At 43.9% G+C, this 23,461-nt stretch overlaps 1 protein-coding gene across 7 annotated transcripts in view; it reads right to left on the bottom strand.

Annotated features, from left to right (window-relative positions):
* The window catches only part of BOD1L1 (biorientation of chromosomes in cell division 1 like 1), a 180,129-nt gene that overhangs the window by 5,954 nt on the left and 150,714 nt on the right, over nt 1–23,461 (bottom strand). For 3 of the 7 annotated variants that reach the window (XM_081332391.1, XM_081332392.1, XM_081332393.1), the window contains exons 9-15: nt 22,190–22,269; nt 14,052–14,127; nt 13,938–13,972; nt 8,409–8,457; nt 7,518–7,546; nt 7,301–7,385; nt 6,711–6,882 (exon numbers count right to left, since the gene is read on the bottom strand). In XM_081332391.1, coding sequence (XP_081188517.1) covers nt 6,711–6,882; nt 7,301–7,385; nt 7,518–7,546; nt 8,409–8,457; nt 13,938–13,972; nt 14,052–14,127; nt 22,190–22,269 — 526 coding nt within the window. Of the gene's footprint in view, nt 1–6,710; nt 6,883–7,300; nt 7,386–7,513; nt 7,547–8,408; nt 8,458–13,937; nt 13,973–14,051; nt 14,128–22,189; nt 22,270–23,213; nt 23,345–23,461 lie in introns of those variants that run through there. The other 4 variants (XR_014027070.1, XM_081332394.1, XR_014027071.1 and 1 more) reach the window with 4 other exon arrangements.

Genomic DNA, 23,461 nt, shown 5'->3' with positions numbered 1-23,461 from the left:
AGTATATCCAGACTTTCTCATAATTTGATCCTATTATTCCTAACAAAAATACTTCTGGCTTAAAAGCGATATGTTTTTTAGTCATTTTCTCTAACCATAGATGTATTTTTGACCACAATCTTTTAGCTTTAAGGCATGTCCACCAGATATGGAAGTAAGTACCTGGTTTTTGTTTGCATTTCCAACACTTATTTGACATATTTTAAAACATTTTCGCTAATCTCATTGGTGCTAAATGCCATCTGTAAAACATTTTATATAAAACCTATTTATATGTCACTGCTTTCATTAGTTTAGCATTTCTTTCCCATAAAGTTTGCCAATTTTCTAGCTCTGTATTATGTCCAAAGTTCTTTGTCCATATTATCATTGTTTCTTTTACTTGTTTCTCTTCTATCTTTAAGCTTAACAAATATTTATAAAGTTTCTAAATCAGTTTTTCGTCTGTTTTTAGCAGTATCTGGTTAAATTTTCTGTTCTTTATAGAATCCCATTGTTTTAGCATCTTTTTCATATCTCATTTGAATTTGCAAGTATGGCCACCATGATAGATGAATACCTTGTTCTTGTAAATCTTGTCTGTCTTTCAATTTCCCTTCATTGTCCAAAATAACTTTATAGGCCACAACTTTGTTGTAATTAATTAAATTTGGTTAAGCAAATGCTTCCATTGTTGAAAGCCATCCAGGTATCTTGATATAAATTTTTGCTTTTTTTCCTTCCCATTCTAGAAGAAGTGCCTTTCTTATAAAGTGGTTTTGAAAGTATCTATGTATTTTATTCTTCCCATACCACAGAAAGGCATGCCATCCAAGTAGTAGATCATGTCCCTCTAGGTATAATAGTCTTTTATCTCTAAGCATTATCCACTCTTTAAGCCATGTTAATATAGTTGCTTGGTAGGATAACATCCAGTCCAGCAGCTTAAATCCTCCACTTTCTTTCACTTCTTGTAACATTTTCAGAGTGATTCTAGCTTTTTTTCCTTGCCAGATAAATTTCAATACTGTTGTATTTAATTCATCAAAAAAGATTTTTCCCAGTCTTACAGGTATCGTTTGGAATAGAAAAAGTATTTTCAGTAAGATATTCATTTTCACTGTTGCTATTCTCCCCAACATTGAAAGTTGTAATTTTTCCACTTTTCCAGATCCAATTTTATTAGTTTTAGTAATCTTATATAATTGTCTTCTTTTATTGTTGCACATCTTGCTGTTGAATAAATTCCAAAATATTTAACTTTTTTAACTATTTGGTTTGGGTTTTTTTGCTAATTGATTTTTTTGTTTTTCTGTTAGATTTTGTTAGCGCTTTAGTATTTTCTGTTTATTTTTAACCCTGCCACTTCTCCAAATTCTTCTATTTTCTCCATAACTTTAGCACTTGTTTCAAGTGGTTCTTCCAATTACAAGTCCTCTGCAAATGCTTGTAATTTGTATTTTTCGTCTTTTATTTCCAATCCTTTAATTTCTATATCTTGCCTGATATTTCTGTTCAATACTTCCAGTGTTAATATAAATAATAATGGAGATAAAGGACCATCTCCCCAGCTTATTGGCATTTTCAAAAATGTTCTGTTTAGCCCTTTTAATCTGTTGAGCCATTATTTCCATCTCAGCTAGGTTTAATTTATGTTTTATTATCTCCATTTGCTTCTTAAGTATTTTCTTTTGTGGGTCTATTTGTAGTTCTAATTCTAATTTTCTAAATTCTTCTTTCAACTTTTAACTGTTGTTGTTTTTTTTCTTTATTCTTTTTGGCAGTATAGGTTATAGCCAGCCCTCTAAAATATGCTTTAGCTGTGTCCTACACATTTTGAAGCGATGTCTCTTATTTATTTTGAAAAAAAGTCCATTTCCTTTGCCGCTAGTTGTATGAATTCTTTTTCTTTCCATATAGATTTGTTCAAGGACCATCTTAATTTTTTCTTGGCTCCTCTCCAAATCATCTTTATTGGATGATCTACCCAGATATTAGTTTTTATCTCAATTTCTTGTATCATCGTGCTAAGTTCTGAGGATGACCATATCATATCAATTCTAGACCATGATTTGTGTCTATGTGAGTAAAATGTATATTGAAGTTTTTTTGGATTTTTCTCTCTCCATATATCTTGGATGCAAAGTTCTTTTGCCATTTTTCAAAATGCTTTAGGTAATATATTTCTTCCTTTCTTCCCTTGTTTAGTGCTTTTATATAAAGTTCCATCTATTATTGCACTAAAGTCTCCCATTATACAAAGATTTCAATAGTCCAATTCTAATATTTTTTTTATATAATTTTTGGTAAAATTGTTCGTTTATCATTTGGTGCATATATTGCTATCATCAGTATCTGTTTTTGATCCATCATTATTTCCGCCATTAATTTTCTTTCCTCTTCATCTGCATAAATTTATTTAGGGTTCATTGTTTCTTTAATATATACTGTAGGGCTATTCTTCTTCTCTTTTGATGTGCTAGTGCAAAATGAAGTTTACTAATTTTTGGTTGTTCTAGCAATTTATAGTGTTGTCTCTTAATACGTGTTTCTTGCAGGCAGATTATATCCATTTTTAATTTTTGTAGTCGTGTAAAAATGGTTTTTTTTCTTTTTGAAGGGGAATTTAGTCCATTTATACTCATTGACAGGATCCCATTTTCCTTCTCCATCTCTTTCAATTATATCTAGGTCTTAATCTTCTAGTCCACAGGTCTGCAACCCGCGGCTCCGGAGCCGCATGCGGCTCTTTCAGCCGTCTCCTGCGGCTCCCGGTCCTCTGCCATGTGCAGTCCCCCCCCAAAAAAGTGGGTCTAAAAAAGTTCAACCAATCAATTCAAATATACAGGGTAGATGCATATCTCGCCTTGGCTCCACTCTTTAGTCAAACCCTGTTCTGCGCATGCGCGCATGTATGCGCATGTGCACACATTTTTTTGCGGCTCCCAGTTTTTCCTTTTTTGAGGGCACCGGTTCCGAGTGGCTCTTTAACTGTTTCAGGTTGCTGACCCCTGTTCTAGTCTATCTTATCTGTCTCTGTTCTCTTGGTTTTGCTCCTTCTTCTTTTAGTTTTTTAGTTTCTTCTTCCTCTCTTGGTTTAACTGCTCCTTCTACAGCCATCTCTTCATGTTTCTTTGTTTCTCTCGTTGTACCAGGTTCAAAATCACCTCCTTCCATAAACGCTTTGTGGTCATCATAGTATTCTCTTGCTTTAAGTGGCATGTCCAGTCTGTATCTTTTCGTGTCCCAATAGATTAAAATCCCTTCTGGAATCAGCTATCTAAGCTAGATTTCTTAAAAGATGCATGAGAGACAAGATTTTGAGAAGAGTAAGAGATGAACCTTTGAAATACAAAGAAAAAGAAATTGTAGTTCTTAAACAAATATCTGGGAGAATAAGAGAAGCCAGAAGAGAATACCAATTTCTAACTAGAAAACTAATTGAAAAAGGAGTGAATTTTAGATGCTCCAGAATCTTTGAAAGATATGGTTCAATGGTTCCGAGATCACATCTGCCAGTTCCTTCAGAAATCTGGGAAGTAATCCATCAGGTAGCAGTGACTGAATTTGTCTAGAGTGGACAGGTGTTTTCTTACCATTTTCTTGCTTATTTTATTTGATATATTTGTCTTTATTTGTCTTTTATGATTATGTTTTTGGTAGGTTAGGGCTGTATTAACTTTTAGCATGAAGACAGATTCAGTGAATGTATTAGGCAGCTCTGCTTTCCATCTATGGCCTGTTACTTCCTTGCACCTTCTCTCATAAATGGACTGATTATTTCTGTGACTTTTTTCTTTTTTATATGTTGAAACTTTTTAAAATCATTTTTAACATTTGTTGCAAGTCTTACTTCATTTTGAACCTTAGCTATGTGTTCCTTTTTCCATTTTTTGTACTTATCCTTTTTGTCTTTCAGTCTATCAGAGTTCTTTGTATAATCATGCTGGTTTCTTCTTGGATTTCTTATTTTTCTTTTTCAGTGGTATTGAATTGGACTGGGCTTTCATAATCATATTTTTCAGCTTCTTTTCCAAGCTTCTTGAGTTGTTTTCCCATTTAAGATTTTCATCCATGTGATGCTTCCCAAGCTTTCCCTTCAATAAATCAGCTCTTTTAAAGTCTAAGACACTGGTTTGCTAATGTTTAATTGTTTGTGTTGCATTATATTGAATTCCAATATGACATGGTCATTTCCCCCCAAAGTTCTGGCAACTTCAACCTCCTCTATCACTTCTTCTCTGTTAAGTAAGAATTAGATCTAGAATAGCAGGCCCTCTACCTTTTAGATGACAAAGTTGTTAAGTTGGTCAGGAACCTTAAGGTTTAAGTTTCTTTCATGGACAAGACACCTGGTTACCGTATTTTTCGGACCATAAGACGCACTTTTTTCCCCAAAAGTGGGGGGGAAACGAGGGTGCGTCTTATGGTCCGAAGGTGATCCGTATGGCCAGCCCCAACCTCTGCAAGTGGAGCACGAATTGGCACGTGCTGAGAAACACCGATCTCACACTCCTGCAATCTGCCTCGCTCGGTTTCAGCTTCCCTTGCTACAAGAGAAAGCAGGCTGAAACGGAGTGAGGGAGATTGCCAGGAATGCAAATCGGCTGATCTCGCGCTGCTGCAAACTCCCTCGTTTCAGCCTGTTTTCTCTTGTAGCAAGGGAAGCTGAAACCGAGAGAGGGAGTTTGCAGAAGCGCGAGATCGGCCGATTTGCATTTCTGGCAATCTCCCTCGCTCCGTTTCAGCTTGCTTTCTACAAGAGAAAGCCGGGCCGCAGGGCTGCCTTCGCGGGTACTGCTCTAATGCAGAGAGGGAAGGACAAAGAGGGAGGGAAGGAAGGAAGGAAGAAAGGGACAATGGGAGAGGGAGGGAGGGAGAGAAAGAGAGACAGAGAGAAAGAGAGAGAGAAAGAGAGGGAGAGAGAGAGAAGGAGAAAGAAATAAGGAGGGAGAGAGGAGAAAGAGAGGGAGAGAAAGAGAGAGAGGGAGAGAAAGGGAGAGAAAGAGAAAGAGGGAGAGAGAAGGAGAAAGAAAGAGGGAGGAAAATAGAGGGAGAGACAGAAAGGGAGAAATAGAGGGAAAGAGAAAAATAGAGAGGGAGAGAAAGGGAGAGAGAGGAGAAAGAGGGAGTGAAATAGAGGCACAGAGAGAAAGGGAGAGATAGAGGGAAAGAGAAAAATAGGGAGAGAAAGAGGGAGATGGAGAAAAAGGGAGAGAGAGAGAAGAGAGAGAAAGAAAGAGGGAGGGGGAGAGAGGGAGAGAAAGAAATTAAATTAGTAACATGATTGTTAGGTGAATCTGGTTTCCCCACTAACTTTGCTTCTCAGAAGGTTGCAAAAGGCGATCACATGACCCTGGAACAATGTGACCATCATAAATATGAATCGATTGCCAAACATCCGAATGTAAATCACATGACCCTGGGGATGCTGCAACAGTCATAAGTGTGAAAAATGGTCATGTCACTTTTTTCAGTGCTGTCGTAACTTTGAACAGTCACTAAGTGAATCATTGTAAGTCAAGGACTACCTGTACTTTATCATTTTTTTTCCTTTTTTGATGGGGGGTCAAGTTTTTGACACCTTGCTGGGCGACTGGTGGTACTCGGACATTGCCTTGTACTAAAAGTGGTACAATGGATGAAAAGGTTGAAAAGCCCTGTTTTAGTATACCGGTACTATTTGGTTCAGAATTTTTTTTCTTGTTTGCCTGCTCTAAAAACTGGGTGCATCTTATTGTCAGGTGCGTCTTATGGTCCGAAAAATACGGTATGTATCAACAGAATGTTTTCTTGATTGCAAAGTTCTTCTGGATTGCTTCCTATCTGATTTCCAAACTGATATTGACAGAATATTGATAATAGAGAGGAAGTGTAATATACAGGGGTATAATTGGCAGTTATCTTCAGTTCTAATGAAATGCAGATTTTTAAGAAAGGAGACAACAGCTGTGCTTTAGGGACACTAAGAATCAATTATTTTGATGCTGTTTAAAATGTGCATGAAATTGCTAGATAAAACCATTAGATTTAGATTTGTGCTTATGTCCTGGTGATGCCCAGTCCCCTCATTACTCACTATCATTTACCCTTGGTTAACAGAAGTTCTGACTTAGAATCTGGATCATTTTGTGATTAGATGAAAGCAAAGAAATTTTACATTAATCTATATAAATCAGAGATCTCCGAACTTTGATTCGATATGCACTTGCCACCATTCATTCATTCATTCATTCATTCACTGCCCATCTTGCAGTTCAAGTTACTCTAAGCAGCTTATATGAAGACAAAACAATGTATCACAACAATTATAAATATAAAATGGATTAAAATGCACCAAATTGCAGGTTTGGGGATGGTTCTAATTTTATTCTTAGATATTCATATGCAGAGAAGTTAATAGGAAAGGGGTTAAAAAAAGTCAAAATGATGACCATCATCTTGCCTCACTCCTTTTACATGTGACATATATAAAAAAGCCTGAAGCTTCAACTACATGGTTGCGATTGCCATTTTAACTTTAATAAGGGTAACCTTATTCATATGGTAACTGTAGACAGCAATTCTTCACGATCAGCTCAGAAATTCACTGGATTTGAGACATACACACCAGTGACTGCAGAAAAAGACAGCCTTAAGTGTCCTTTTTCTCAATTCCCACAACATCCCTCCATACAATACTGGAGAGTCCCAGTGAATTATTTGCCACGTCTTGGCAGAGTTGGCATTACCTTTCTGCTTCTAATCTTGATGCTGATCTAGTTGTGGCTCCTGAATACATCTCATCTCCATCTGTTTCACCATCATTTCCTTTCTCCTTGATTTCATCCTGGCCCTTAACACTTTCTTCAGAGACAGATCTGAGCTTCTGACGTTTTTTAGATGACTCAGATGTGTTTGTTCCTGCAAATTTTAATGACAGTATCAAAGATCCACTCAAGCCTCAGAAAAAGATTTTTAAATTTTTTTAAGGAAGAATATTCCATATAGAATACTCTTACAGGACTTTGTAAATGGAAAATGTAATTTTCCATCCCTTTATATTTTAATTCATATTTGTTTAAATCTCTTTAAACACATTTGTGATAGTTTACTTTTTCTTTCACAGACAAAATTCATAGAGAACTCAAGCGGAACCCAAGCAGCTGGGCTGTACCAATCCTGACATGAAATTACAGAGATTTGCACATTTTTCTCTAATATTTACTTTAGCTTCAACCCAATGATTTTTCTCCCAAGGAATAAAGCTGATCTCTTTACAAGTTAATAGACAACTTAAACAATAAAAAGTTAAGAGAAGGAGAGGAGGTTCTCTGTCTACCTGTTTCCTCTGATGAAAGACAAGACCGTTTTGATTTCCTTCCTCTTAACCGCATAACCATCTTGCTCTTCTCTTTTTCAGTTTCCTGACAATTGGAAGTAAAAAACAAAACAAAACAAAAACCCAATTCCACTAAAACCAAAAGGTCTTATAAACCTGTAAAGATATTTTAGATTTGGGTTGGAAAATAGCATGAATTAAAAATTCTTCAACTTACATTGCTTCTATTGTTCAAAAAATCATTGGCTGTAAAAAGAAAAAAAATTAAGAACGTACTTTTATCAAGATGTTAAAATTAGCCAAAAAATCTTAAGTCATTTAACTAAAAAAGTTTTTCCTTGCATATGTTCCTCCTAAACTTACTACAACGTAGTAAATGTAAACTGTGGCAGGGATGACAGACAATAGTAAAATGGAATGACTTCATTCTCCTTGAAAATTAGAATTCTATATAACTCTATGTTAACTTTAAGAGCTAGTTATCAAATGAAATGATTAAATGCTGGTGACCCTGTTTCTCCAGCCACTACTGGTAAATGTCAGGTCCCTCCATAACAAGACTCAACAAGCAGACCTGGCATATGGCTGGACAGGGATGGGAAGGCTGTCCTCTTGGAAATGTGCACTGCAGGCAAGAGTGGGTGAGAGTCAAATATATTTCAGTAAACTTTTACTGAGGTTTTTTAGTTTTATGGAAGTTCAATGTTTTAATTATTTTATTACTGAATTCTGCGCACTCTTCTATTTAATATACAGCACCATGAATATACATTCTGGTAGTTCAGAAATCCAATCAATCTATCAGGCCAAACTGTGAGCATCCCTGCGGCAGTATGGAAGGAATCTATTCCGTTAGGTTCTCTAGCTGTGCCCTGCTTACAGATATCAATTTACTAGGCTACTGAAACTACAGAATCACACAACAGATTTTACCAAGTTTGAGAAAGGGACTTCATACATATTACAACTACCATGGATCTCTGGACAAGAAAACTTTGTAAATATGACAGCCAAATTGATAGAGTAGCAAGTCTTTAAAAGAAAAAAAGCCAGATGCATTTCATCCCATCTATTTTTTCATGTGAAAAACAGATGTTTGAATCATTACCTTCTGGTATTATCAGTAATCTCTTGCTAGTGCCTGAAGACTGCAGTACCTAATTAAGAACAAAAAGTATTTTTAGTAGAAAAATCAAATATATTAAAAGTATTCAAATGCTCTTTCAATTATTTTTTATATTTAAACAAATTCATGATATCCTATCCTCTCAGGTTATTTAAACACTAAAAAGTAGCCCAAATACTGCAATTAGTGTAGACCCAAATTAACTTAATATGCAATACTTTTTACAACTTAACACATGAACAAAGCTGGAGTTTTCAAAGAAACCTCTATCCGTAGTGGATCAGGGTCTTATACTGAGTTTATCAGTGTCATAAATACACACACAGATACATATACACCTTTAAATATGTTTTGTCATGGCTTACATTTTAGAATATACTGCAAAACACATTTTATACACAGAAACAGCTCATCAGAATATTAAAAACTACAATCAACTTTGACATTTTTGATAGTTTCATATATGAAACAAAATGCAGTACAGTAAAGTATAGAGACAAAGATTAAGTGACAGGAAGCTGGCAGATTACACTGAATCCGAACTATAATCTCACAGCAACCACACCCATGTATCCTGCATAGGGATAATCCAGTTCTATATTCTAAAATAGATGTAAAGTGTCAAGGTTCCGACTGACGAACCCGACCAAGCAAACACCTTCGAGACATTCCAATCTCTTAATGTAAAACTTTATTGAGTACATCACTTTGGCACTAATAAAGGCAGAATCAGCTCTGCAAGACCCCTCCCAAACCCATATACAGTAGTGAAAGCATTGAATTCTCCCTCCTTGCTCTGGGTCAGGTCACGTTGCCCAATCAAATGGAAAATGTTGTTATGAGAAAGCATCTCTAGGTCCCAAGTTCGTTGGCAAGCTAAGAAGCAATATTTGTTGCACCAGCAAAACCATGCTTTGAAACTAGACATAAAGATTTCTTGAAGTATAAATGCTGTCAGAACCCATCTTATACTGGGGAGGGGGGAAATCTATTTTCTTTCTTTCTATTCTTTGCTAAGGGTTCTGCCATTCTCCTGAAGGGGAGGGGGGAAGATGCTTCGGGCTGTCTCTTTGTTTCTGTTTCGCTACAATGTATCCTTTCCGCTATTCTCTCACTACGGAATGGAAAGTGTGAAGACCCAACAACATCATCGCGAGCCTGGGAACGGTCTATGTTATCAGCTCCTTTCCCACAGCAGACTAAACACCTGAGGATTGGCCCATTCAAACTGACAGGATGAACTATTGGGGCGGGGTTTGCTTGGGACTCTTTTAACCTATTGATCTGAGCAGGAAATCCTCAGATCCTGCCTATCAAGCCTGCTATCAGCTTCTCCTAATAAAAGTTCCTTTTGGAAGAAACTGCTTCTACAAGTCCTGCTTTCTTAGGATGAGCTTTTGAAGTGGGCCCTGACAAATACAAAATATATTAACTTTCTCAGTCTAGTCCAATACTACATCATCCAGTGCTTCCTTGGTCCTCTCTTCTTCTGGCAGTATGCATTTTTCAATACTGGGAAATACAATTCTTGTTACTGTTAATACATATACAATTAAATATAGACATCTTCATCACATTTTTCTGGTATTATACATAATATTGATAGTATCAATTTATAATAACTTTTCTAGCCAAAATATATCTCAATTGCATTTGCACTTAAAATCCATTTATTCAATCAATATTCTGTTTTTCCTGCTTTTTAAAAATTTTAATTTCCCATCAATGTTCAAAATATCTCTATTGCTTATAATTTTATCACAATAAATTATATTTGGGTAACCAAAAAGCTTCCCTTATTCAAACCCTTTTAGAATTTTCATATTTCCCATCTCACAACAAAGTATAATATTCTAGATACAAATCCTATCCTTCTAACTACTTTTATTTCTAATAGTTATCTTTTTTCTTAGCCATATTCAAACATCTGTTTAGTAGTATAATATCCCATCAATTTTCTTCAGTCTTACTCTAGCTTTCTTCCTTTGCAAAATAACTTTCCAAGTCAATACATTTAAATCAAGTAGTTCTTCCTCTGTTTTTGTATATATTATTTGGAATGAGGAAAAGAATTTGGTAGAAGTGTTTTTGGAAGAATGCTCAACCCATTTATATTCATTAAACAGCTTCCATCCTTCTCCTTAAGTTTTTCTTTTCATTTCTTGTTTGTCAATATTCAGCATTTCTCCTAACAGCTTTATCATCCATTCACTCAGCTCTGAGATCTTGACAAGTACGATGTCTTTTCCATTTCCGGTGTTATCATTGCATTTTCTAGTTTTTCATTTGTCTGTATCTGTCTGTTAAATTCCTTCCTTTAGGCTCTCCATCTTTGGATCCATTTCTTCTAATGTACCTTCTGTTTTCTAGGTTTTAGTTCCTTCTTTACAGCCATTGTCTGGATTTGTAAGTTTAGGTTGGAAAATTGTTCTTTTATCTCATTTGCATTATTTTTAGTCTCATCCTGAAATAAAACAATTATCTCTTGGATTGATTTCAACATGGAAAGAATTACTTTCTGAGATTCCTTAACATTTTCTTGTTGATATATCAAGCTGGGAGCTTTGGAGACAGGTATTGAAGATGATTTTTTTACCATTTAAGGCTGAGTATGGAATATTCATTTTATTTTTGTATGTAATCTATATGTCAGGTTTCCGACGTATGGGCTTTTCAAGTGACTCTGAGGCATTGTTTACCTTAAAAGTCCTTTATTAGCCTAATACACCGGCAAATGCTTGCTCGAAAGAAGCTGGAAGTTGAAATCTCCGCCCCTTGCACAATATATTAAAACACAATTCTCCACCTTTCTAATTTTGTCATTAATCATATTCTCCAATTAATTTAAAGAATCAGTTTCCCTTCTGTTAGAAGACCACGAAAGCCTTATCTTCTTTAGGGAGAAAAATGGCCTGGAAAAGTGCAATCCTACTCATTCCCCCTCCTAACCTTAAACTAAAACAATACACATCTTAAAGCAATACACAAGTTTAACATATGAAACGGCTACTTCTTCATCTCTTGTCAAGCAATAACATTCGATGTTAGCAGCGTTGACACTATATAGTCCAAAAGGGTCCCCAACCCAGATAAGCAGCCCAAGTGTTTTTGTTTTTCCCTTTTTCCAGCTGCAGTCTGCAAAAGTGAAAGTATCCAGGAACAAGTCATCTGAGTCTGGGCTTCCAGCCAAGTTTCCCTTAAGCATAATAAATTGTAGTGCCTTACATCTCCACCAGATATCGTTGACAGCTTCCAGATTTCCTAATCCAAGCTTATTTTGCAAACTTTCAAATATTTTTTCTAAAAAAGTCTCAAAGATACTTTTAGTGCCCAAATTTCAAAGCTATAGATCTGTATTAGTTCCAAATTGATATTATAGTTTCCTCTGTTTTCCCCCAAAGCAATTAATTTGCCGCTTTTCTTTTCCTGAGGGGGCAGGGCAATAACTTCCCTTCCCTCTCTCATCAGGGAGGATTCTTTGCTTTGGGCATTCTTTTTTCCAGGAAAGTAGTGTTAGTGCCATAAAAAGAGGATAAAGTCTCACCCAGTTCCATCCATGTTGCTCAGAAATTGGTAGTTAGTACTTGTCCTCAGTTGACAGCAGCTTGTGACTGGCCATATGAATGCAGCCAATCTTTCTGGTTTGGAGGGCTTCCTCAGATCCAGTGGAAGGGGTGTTGCCCCTGTGATCAACGAGGGTCCCTCCTTCTTTGTCACCTCTTTGAGGTGACTTTTGACCCTTTTTAGGGTCCCCAGTGGGGTGAAATCAAACATAGAAGATGGAGCCCTGTCTTCCTGCGCCCATCGCACCACGACGTCAAACCGGAAGTCTCCCAAAACATTTCTATTTAAGCAGTTCAGAGTATTAAATGTTTGAAACTCCCACTTTGAGGGTGAAACTGCTACTTCAAAAATCAAATAGGCTGTTTTGAGTCTAAAAATCTTTTCTAAATTTAAAATGGCTGTTTTGATCTTGAATTATTTCTCAAAACATCCTGTTTCACACAAAATAAAGTTATCCACGTTTCATGAAGTCAAAAGGAAGTATGTTTCACACTCCTAAAAAAGCAGTGCATTCTTTTATCTATCTATACATTTATCTACTTAAAAGGTCTACATGGCATAAAGGCTGGTTACTTAGGGAGCACCTGTCTCCTATACAACTGTTCAGCTAGTTGTATCAAGCAGGATTGGCACACTCCAGGTTCCTTCAATTAAACACTAACATTAACTAACATAAACATAACATTAAATCAGAACCTGGAAGCACACCTTCTGAGTAGCAGTGCCTGCCCTCTGCAACAAGGTTCCTCCTATGATCCAGATGACCCCAACTTTGATATTGTGAAGACTTGGCTTTTCACCCAGGTCTTTGACAAGGCTTCAGACCTGGTTACCTATGGGACAACTTTCTCCTGTATTCACCTGCCCATCTGATCAGATTGAACAGGAACATTTCCTTCTAGAACCATCTTTCTGAGAATAACATCTGATGGGATGTAAGACATAGGCATTTTCAATTACTGACTCCAATTTTTGGAATTCCTACCTCATGGAGATTTGATCTACTTCTTCCCTGCTGGGTTTCAGGAATACAAGTTGGACCTTGCTTTTCCATATAGCCTAGAAAAGCTTGCTTTGAATGCTGAGATGCATTAGTGGACACACTTTTTTTAATAGCAATAGCAGTTAGACTTATATATCAGTTCATAGTGCTTTACAGCCCTCTCTAAGTGGTTTAAAGAGTCAGCATATTGCCCCAACAATTTAGGTACTCATTTTACCAACCTTGGAAGGATGGAAAGTTGAGTCAACCTTAAGCCAGTCAGGATTGAACTGATGGCAATTGGCAGAGTTAGCCTGCAATGCTGCATTCTAACCACTGTGCCACCACGGCTAATGGTACTATTGAAATAGTTATTTGGGTATGGGTTCATTTTTTTATTAATGATTGTTTTTAATGTTGTTTCTGATTGTTAGCTATTTGAGAACCTTGAAGAATGTGCAGCATATAAATATAGTAAATAAATGGTGAAGGCCATTATACAAGAGAAAACAAATGTAAAGTTTTAGGGTTGAAGAATCATGTTTAAAAAAATCATATTTTAAAAAATTATATAGCCACCCACCTAATATATCATAACCTTAGACAGCCTATAAACAGGAATGATAAAAAGCATAAAAAACAGTACAAAACTTTCAGTGCTCCCAAAAACAATACACCGCTCACTTTGAAAAAATTTTTTTCTTGGGTTCCAGTTCACACTATCCCAAGATATCTGGAAAAAGTTAGTTCTTCAAGGCTTTCCAGAATGACAGGAGGGTCAGGACCCTCTCAGAGAAAGTGTACTAAAGGTGAGAGACAGTACTGATATTATACTGAGTGTAATTGTCTTCTAGACCCTGCCAATGTTTGCTTTACCAAACAAACAATATACAAATAAGTTCCATAGAAAGACAATATTCCTTCAACCTCTGCATGCAGCTGAAACACCCCAGCCAAATGCTTACATTTCTCATAACTGTATCCAATGCTGAATCCTGACCTGGAACGAAAGAATAAAATTCTTGAATTCATTGAAACACTGATATCTATTTTTTATAAAGGGATGACATCATACTTACTCTGCACTGCTGCTATTTCAACAGGATATTTGCGAGGTCTGCCTCTTTTTCGTTTAACTATTACTTGCTGCTGTACCTAAACAAGCCAAAGGATTATTATTTGTTATAAAACTAATTCAAGATATCCTTTAAAGCAAATATAGGAAGGAAAAAAGTTTGAGAAACATTAAAGAGCTAACAGAGTTATTATGATCTAAGCTTTTTTTTGCAAGTTAGCACCAATGAAAAGTGGTTGTTAATCTCTAGGGTGTGCAAAATATTTCATGAATTTTCAAAAAATGACCTGTTTTGAGTAAAAAAATTAAGTCTTTATCTTGTAGTCTGAGCATTTTGGCTACAGTTCAAAAGAGAAATATTCCAAGTTTCAAACACTCCATTTTGAGTCTGACATGATTCACAACTAAACATGGTGCTCAACTTATGACGGTTGCTTAGCAGCTGTTCAGAGTTAACTCCTCAAAACCACTTATGATTCAGTTTCAAATTTATGGAAGCTGCAGCAACCCTGGAGTTATTTGCCCTTAGAACCAACCACAGGGATGCTGCAGCACTCATCCACCCACCTATCCCGCCCCACTGGGTGCCTACAGCCATTCCACTCAGCCATCTTCACTCAGGGGAGATCAGGTCAGCTGTAGCACATGCAAATCAACTGAAGCTTGCAAGCTTCCAGCTTCCTTCTCACTAAGTAAGCAAGAGGAGATCACGTCGGCTGGAGTTTGCAAGCCTCCAGAGAACAAAGGGACATGAGGCTGGCTGAAGTTTGCAAGCCTCCAGCTACCTTCCAATCCAGGGATTTGCAGGTCTTGGCCTGCTCCAGGGCCCAGCATCATCCAACTTATTTTTGTTTTTTGCAGTTTCTGAGACACAGGATCAGCTTTCTTACCAGCCTTGTGGTAAAGGAGTTGTTATTCTCGCGAACTTGTAGGGAGCAGCCTTTTAAATGGAATCTTCTACAGTGTTGAAGAATAGCATGAATTTGCCATGATGCTGGCTTGCAAATACCAGATGGTCTGCTATCTTTTAGGTAGTTGGATGGAAAGAAAGATGAAGGACTGCAGGGACCCCAAGGGGCTAAAAGCAGAGCACAGGGTGCTTCAGGAGGTGGGAAAGCCTGGGGCAGGCAAGCTTTGGCCTGTGTTAGGCCTCCTAGGGTCTCTCCCACCCCAAGGCATCCTATGCTCCATTTAACTTCCCATAAGTTCATTTAACAGCTGCATCAGGGAGAGCAAAGGCTGGGGGTTGTTGTGAGGCCTTTTTACTTTATGGCCGTCATCACTTGCAACCGTAATGGGCAGAATTCATTACAACTGTAACTTGAGGACTATGTGTACTCAAAAAGGTTCTGTCGGACCCGGCAGGCCCGAAACCCGGCGAGGCCCCGGGACGACTCACCAGTGGGCCGGCAGACGCCCGCAACAGGCCTCGTGACCAGCCGCGGCCGCCAGGACATCCCAGCAGCCACCGGGGCCTCCTGGCAGGCCGGGGAAGAGCCGCAGACGCCTGCATCCGGCCCTCCCGCCACTGAGGCTTACCGGCAGCCTGGGGAAGAGCGCGGCCGCCGGGACATCCCAGCAGCCACCAGTGCCTTCCAGCGGGCCGTGTTCGGCCCGGACGGCTTCCAGCGGGCCGGGGGAAAGTGCGCCTGCAAAACCTCCCCAGCAGACGGTTCGCTCCGAGGCTTCGCCTGCGACGTCAGCACGAAGGCCGCCTGCTGCCAGCCTTGCCGAGGAGCTGTGGGGCAAGCGGTGCCAGAAGACGGCCCAGGCTGTGCAGGCCGCGGCGGTTCAGGGACCTGTGGGGGGTGATTGGGGTGTAAGGACTCGGGGCTGTGAGGGGGGTTGCCCTCACCGGCTATTTAGCAGCGTTGGTTGTGCTGTGCAAACAACGCTGACTTCATTTGTCTTCGGGTGAATGTTTATGGAGCGGAATAAACATTGATCAGAAGAACCAGCTCTCGTTCCGGTCGCATTCTTTTGCCTCGTCGGACGGGGGGCTGATAGTAAGTCAGCGTTCAATTTTTCCTGGCTGAGAGCTTTTCAAGTGAGGTCATGGCGGAGGGCACGCAGGGAGCTGCACCGTCGGCTGCCACGGAGGAGGTGGCCGGAGCCACCGCTGGGCTGCTTGAGGAGGCGTTGCCCTCGGTGCGGCGAAAGGAAAGGCCTCCTCCTCTCGAGGGGTCTGTTGTGGGCTCCCAGGAGGCCGGGGATCGGGCCCACGGAGGCGAGTGGTGGACGGGCTCTGCTGTGGGACGCAAAGAACCCGACCAGGGACAGGCGACCCGGCCCAGAGGGACATCCTTGGAGTGGAGGGAGCGGTGCTACACAGAGGACAACGGAGGAGTGGAGCTACTCCACTGCCCCAGGTAGCCACACCATGGATGTAATCAGGGACAGGTTTGGGGAGGTGAGAGGACGGGAGCCCGGCACCTGGACTGTTCCTGATGATTCGGACTTGGGGCAGTGGTCCCTCACTGGGGCCCCCATTAGGCGGTCCAGCCCGCCCCGCTTCCGCATGGCCAGCCCACGCTTTCGGGGCCCGTCCGGACAAAGTGAGGCCCACGGGGGTCCCCCCCGAAGAGCCAGTCCCTGCAAAGTTGGCACCAAGCGGCACGGGCTCCTGGGTAGGGACAGGCGGAAGACCGAGACAGCAGCCGCTGCGGGCAGACGTGGGCCCTCGAGTCCAGGGGTTGCCCTCAGGTCCTTGGGGACCGGGAGTTGTGTGGGGCCCGCCACCCCTAACCGCAGTCTACGACGGGCATCCAGATCACCTGGCGATGTTCCTGGGTCAGAAGATCAACCACATTGACCAGTACGGGTAGGCCTACGCATCCCAGTGGGCGATGGTTGTGGCAGTGACGGCTTGCCTGCAGGGGGAGGCTGCGGCCTGGGCGGCCGACCTATACTGTGACCATGCCCGTGAGCTTGGGGATCTTGGGGTCTTTTTGGAGGCTCTACGGGGTCGCTTTGAGGACATTTCACAGGTGCACTGTGCCGAGGTGTTGGCCTTGCGACAGCAGGGAAGACTGGCGGTGCACTATGTTGGGGAGTTCCGGAAGGTGGCTGGGAAACTGCGCTCCTAGCCAGAGCACCTTCTGGTGCATCACTTCAAGGCCGGGCTTGACGATGCTCTTTTGCCTGTGTGGTGCGTGGAGTACCGGCTCGCCTTCAAGATTGGTTTCGAGTGGCCATTGAGCTGGACATCGGGCTACAGGACACTCGAGGGAAGCCCGAAGGGACGACCGCGGGACGGCGGCCTGTCGAGAGAGCAAAACCGGAGGAGCGGCCTGGGCTGGCAACGGCAAAAACCCCCGTACAGCCGACGCAGCCAGCCATCCGGAGTTTCAGGTGTGACCAACCAGGTCATCGGGCGGCTGAGTGCCCACTGCCGCCAGCTCTAATGGGCCCCACTGCTTCCCCAGCGCGGGCCCTGTCTGCTAGGAGGACCATGGAGTGGTCCCGGGCCACTTACCAGGTAGCCAATGAAGCATGCCGGATGATGAGACCTCCCCTGGTGACCGTTCCAGTGGCCGCTCAACCCACGCCGTCTGAAGGCTTTGAGGACCAGGAGCAGGACCCGATGGTGAGTGCTCCAGTGTGTCCGTTCGTGTTCCCGGTTTTGCTGGTGAGCCCCCTTACAGGGCAAAGGAGGGCGGTAAGGGCCTTGATCGATTTGGGGAGTACCCGGTGCCTTATCAGCCAGGCAACCGCGGCCGCGGTGGGTATCCGGCTGCGACACCTGGCAACCCCTCTTCGGTTTCAGCAAGTGGACGGATCCCTCTTGGGTGGGGCTCCCATAACCCATGTCACAGAGCCGGTCAGACTAGAGCTGGGGGCCCATTGGGAGACCTTGCGGTTCGTAGTAGTTCCCTCCATGATGGAGGCCGTTATCCTGGGGCTCACTTGGCTGGACAAGTGGGGGACCACGATCTGGTGGGAGGGGGGGTTGCCGTCACCTTCGACTGGGCTTGGGGCCTGAGCCCCCACTTCACCGTACCTTTCTGGGTCCGGGTGACACCGGGGAGCAGGAGAAAGCTTGTGGGGTTGGGGAGGACCTGAAGGCACACGTGCCCCGGGCCTACTCCAATCTAATGGAGGTTTTTGATGAGCGGGAGTGCGACACGTTGCTGCCCCACCGGGCCACGGACTGTGCCATCGAGTTGGAACCCGGTGCCAGGCTGCCCAAACCCCGCATGTACGCCATGTCACCGAAAGAGATGCAAGAGCTACGAAGGTATATTGACAAGAACCTAGAAGGGGTTCATTCAGCCTGCACGGTCCAGGGTGGCGGCGCCAGTGCTTTTCCGTGAGAAAAAGGATGGGACCCTTTGCTTGTGTGTGGACTACCGTGGGGTCAATGCGGTGTGCGTGGAGCACCTCTACCCCCTTCCCTTGATGAAGGACCTGCTGGCCCATTTGGCCAAGGGCCGGGTGTTCAAAAAACTGGACTTGAGGGAGGCTTATTACCGGATTAGGGTCAGGGCTGGGGACGAATGGAAGACCGTGTTCAATTGTCCCCTTGGCAGTTTTCAATTCCGAGTAATGCCGTTCGGGCTGCAAGGGGCCCCAGCTGTATTTATGCAGTTAATCAACCAGGCTCTACACGAGTTCCTGTACCGTGGAGTCCTGGTGTATCTGGACGACATTCTCATCTACTCTGACACCATGGAGGAGCATGTCGTTCTCGTGCGGCAGGTGTTAACGAAGCTACGGGAGATGCAGCTTTACGTAAAGTTGTCCAAGTGCGAATTTCATAGGGCCCAACTGGATTATCTAGGGTACCGCATATCGGCAGCTGGAGTGGAGATGGATCCCAAGAAAGTGGACGCCATCCAACAATGGCAGGCCCCACGGACTCGTCGACAACTGCAGAGCTTCTTAGGCTTCGCAAACCTCTACAGGCAGTTTATCCCGTGTTTCGCGGCCATTGCCCTACCTCTTATGGACCTCCTACGGACACGGCAATTGAAGGTACAACCACAGCCAGGGCTCAAGCTGGTGTGGACCATGGCGTGTCAGCGGGCCTTTGAAGTACTGAAAACCCTCTTCGCCAAGGAACCCATTCTGCTGCATCCGAATCCCGACCTGCCCTATGTGGTGCAAGCGGACGCGAGCGATGTTGCTCTTGGGGCCGTCCTCCTCCAATGGAACCATGCAGGGTTGTTGCAGCCTTGCGCGTATGCCTCCAAAAAGCTGACTCCCACCGAACGAGCCTGGGCGGTGTAGGAGGAGGCATTCGCGGTTCGTTGGGCCCTGGAGACTTGGCGGCACCACCTGGAAGGGGCCTCCCACCCGTTTGAGGTGTGGACAGACCATAAAACCTGGAGGCCCTGCAGACCCCTCGACGGTTGTCGCCCAAACACGTCCGGTGGGTGTTGTATTTCCGTCGCTTCCAGTTTGCTCTGAAATACGTGCCGGGGGGAAGGAACTTCCTAGCGGATGCTTTGTCTCGCATGCCGCAATTTGACAGCAAGAGGGAGGAGGTGGTGCAGGCGCTCGTGCCAGCAAGGACAGGGGGGGGGGTCTGAAGAGGAAACGTAGGGCGGGTGGCGGAGGAGGGACTGTGCCAGGCGCTCCGAAGGGCCCTCCAGGAGGACAATTGGCTACGGAACAACCTGGGACTTTTGACCATGCGGGAAGGCCTGGCGTGGCACGGGACGCGGATGTACGTACCCGAGTCTATGTGGGCACGGGTCCTTTACCGCTGCCACGACGCCAGGCAGGCGGGGCATTTTGGGTTCGTAAAGACCCTGCACCTAGCGCGCCGACAATTCTGGTGGCCACGTATGAAGAACACCATCGAGGACTATGTGCGGTGATGCCACGTCTGTGCTACCGCAAAACCCCAGGTCGGGAAACCTTTGGGCTTACTGCAGCAAGTGGCTGACCCCACACAGCCATGGCAAGACATAGCCATGGACTTTATTGTTGATCTGCCGGAGAGCAAGGGGCACACCGTCATTTGGACAGTGGTCGACTTGTTCTCCAAGCAAGCACACTTCATCCCTTGCAAGAGATTGCCATCGGCCCTGCGGCTGGCGTGGTTGTTCATCACACAAATCTACCATTTACACGGAGTGCCGCGCCATGTGATCTCGGATCGGGGGGTGCAGTTCACGGCACGGTTCTGGAGGGACTTTCTGCGGTACATCGGTTCGTCTCAGGGGCTGAGTATGGCCTATCACCCCAGCACCAACGGGGCAGCAGAACGCGCCAACGCTGCCGTGGAGCGGTACCTTAGGAGCTACGTTTCCTATCAACAGACCGATTGGGTGGACCTGATAGCACTCGCCGAAGTGGCTTACAACAACGCCGTCCACAGCAGTACCGGCTTCTCCCCCTTCCGGGTAGTTTCCGGACGCGACTTTGTTCCCATCACTGAATGCGTCTAGGAGGGGTACCCATGCCTGCCGCAGGAGTGGATGAAACAGATTGAGGACGCTTGGGGTGCAGCAAAAAGGGCATTGGAATGGTCTGCTGCTGCAGCCAAAGAGCAGGCGAACAGAAAGCGTACACCATTCGACACCCCAAGGGTGGGGGACTTGGTATACTTGTCAACCAAGTACTTACGGCTCCAGGTCCCCTGCAGGAAGCTAGGACCCAAGTTCCTTGGGCCGTTTTGGGTGGTTCAGGTGGTTAACTCGGTAACAGTGCGGTTACGCTTACTGAAGGTCCTGGGTAAAATCCACCCAGTGTTTCATAGTAGCTTGTTAAAGCCCGCCCCAGCGGCCACCGCGGCAGCAGGGGAGGGGGGTCCAGGGCCCGTCTGTGCTGACCATTACAAGGTGCAGGAGGTCCTGGATTCCAGGGTGCGGAGGGGTGCCACACAATACCTTCTCCGGTGGAAGGGGTACCCAGTGGAGGAGGCCTCATGGGTGCCGGGAAAGGATGTCCACGCGCCTCGCCTAATCCGGGCGTTCCACCGTGCCCACCCCGGCAGGCCAGGGGGCCGGAGGGGTGAAGGTATGCGTGGGGTGGACGGCCGTTTATCTTTGTCTTCTATCCCTGCAGGAGGACCCTTGGTAGGGGGGGTGGCATGTCGGGCCCAGCAGGCCCGACACCCGGCGAGGCCCCAGGACGACTCACCAGTGGGCCGGCAGACGCCCGCGACAGGCCTCGTGACCAGCCGCAGACGCCCGCATCTGGCCCTTCCGCCTCCGAGGCTCTCCGGCGGCCCGGGGAAGAGCGCGGCCGTCGGGACATCCCAGCAGCCACCAGGGTGTCCAAGCAGGCCGGGGAAGAGCCGCAGACGCCTGCATCCGGCCCTCCCGCCACCGAGGCTTACCGGCAGCCTGGGGAAGAGCGTGGCCACCGGGACATCCCAGCAGCCACCAGGGCCTTCCGGCGGGCCGGGGGAAAACGCGCCTGCAAAACCTCCCCAGCAGACGGCTCGCTCCGAGGCTTCGCCTGCGACATCAGCACGAAGGCCGCCTGCTGCCGGCCTTGCCGAGGAGCTGCGGGGCAAGCGTCGCCAGAAGACAGCCCAGGCTGTGCAGGCCGCGGCAGTTCGGGGACCTGTGGGGGGTGATGGGGGTGTAAGGACTCGGGGCTGTGAGGGGGGTTGCCCTGGCTGGGGGGTGGCTTACCGTCTGCAGTGGTGGTGGGTCGGGGACAGGGAGGGTACGTACCTGCGGTACGGGACGGAGGTCCACATGGAGAGCAGGGTCCAAAGGGCGGAGGCCAGGGGGGGGTGGTGCTTAAGTAGGGGGTGTAGGTTGTTGGCTTGTTTGGGCGTGGTGATGGGTATCGGCCTCGCCAGCTATTTAGCAGCGTTGGTTGTGCTGTGCAACCAACGCTGACTTCATTTGTCTTCGGGTGAATGTTTATGGAGCGGAATAAACGTTGCTCAGAAGAACCAGCTCTCGTTCCGGTCGCATTCTTTTGCCTCGTCGGACAGGGGGTTCATTTTTTACAATACAAGGAAGGTTTTTTTTCTTTCTTTGTTCAGCTTACATTAGGAACTAAACTGTTTAGGATTTTGATCCATGAGTCATCTGCAATGTAGCCATTATCTTGATTACTTAGAAAAGCATTAATGAATTGTTTGTTAGTTTTTGTCTTTTATATTGTTACAGTTGGGTAAAACATGATCATCTGAAGCACATACGAGCAACTTTCAAATGCATGACTGACACTGACCAGACTGCTTCCCTCAACAGGATTCAAACTGGATTCCAGACCTGAAGTGTTAGAAATATCCACTCTGCCAATAATTTTATCTGTAGGAAAGAAATTCAAGAGACCCAACTTATATGAAATGCTTATATAATTATTTTTAGCAATAGCATAATCCGTTGACTTTCTCAGAACAGCATAAGTCTGGCTTCCACTTGCTGCACACCCCATCATTTTTACCTCTATGACAACCTCAATAAACTTCAGATAATTATTTGCCTTCTATTTTGTTGTATCATGGATCTAAAATTCACATTTATATGGCCATTTATTATGCTAAAAATTAATCAGGAACCAACTGTCCAAAAAATAGAAATAAGCATATTGCTTTTACAGGACAGAAATGTCAAATAATAGAAAACCAACTTTCTACTTTGTCTTGTTCAACACAATATTCCCAGCATGGAATGGTTTATAATTTATCTCACAAATGAAGGCAAATATACATGTCCCAGAATAATGATGCGAGATGAAATCTGGGTTGGTCACCGAGTCCAGAGATTTATTCTTCTGAGCTTTCAGACTCATGCTGGAGCCCATCTTCAGGGAACTTCTCTCTACTGGAATACATGCTTTGGGTTGTTCTGTGAGTCATGTTTATGTGGTGCCTTCCTATTGGCTGATTGGTGTGTTGATGGCTGGTGACTGGTTGTTGTTTCCTTGTGTTGCCAAGCCTTTGGCTCCTAATTATTTGATAAACTGGTAGTAAATCAGCACTCCTGTTAACTGACATGGGACCCATTTCCCAAGTTTTAATCATTTAGCTCAGAAGAGTAAATTTCTGGTCCCAGTGACGGACCCAAATTGGATCTCACATCTAATTTATCTATTTGAAAAGGAGTAGGAAGCAGGTCCTACATCCTAGGAGGCAAATAGATACAACGAACATCCTAAGTAGCAAATCGGTAATACCATATACACACCAATGTCATCACAAAAATGCTACTTGTCTCCCATCATCTGATGCACAGCACTTACATGACATCATCACACCTGTTTTATCGCTTGCCCCCTCTGCAGACACCTTTGAGTGTAACAGCTAAATGTTAATGGATTCTTTTTCCATGTCACTTCTGAATAATTTTTTAAGCTGTGTCTTTAGATTCCATGTCCAGATCACTAGGTAGGGAGTATAGGGAAAAATAATATTCAAGGAAACTTGAAACGCCCTTAATATAAATATTGCAATTCCACTGCTAACATTGCACAGCCAACTGCTTGCAGAAAATGATCATT

Source organism: Vipera berus (assembly GCF_964194415.1).
Source record: "Vipera berus genome assembly, chromosome: 7".
Classification (NCBI taxonomy): Eukaryota; Metazoa; Chordata; class Lepidosauria; order Squamata; family Viperidae; genus Vipera; species Vipera berus.
Note: the sequence above shows the minus strand (reverse complement) of the source record. Positions and strands in the feature narration are given on the sequence as shown.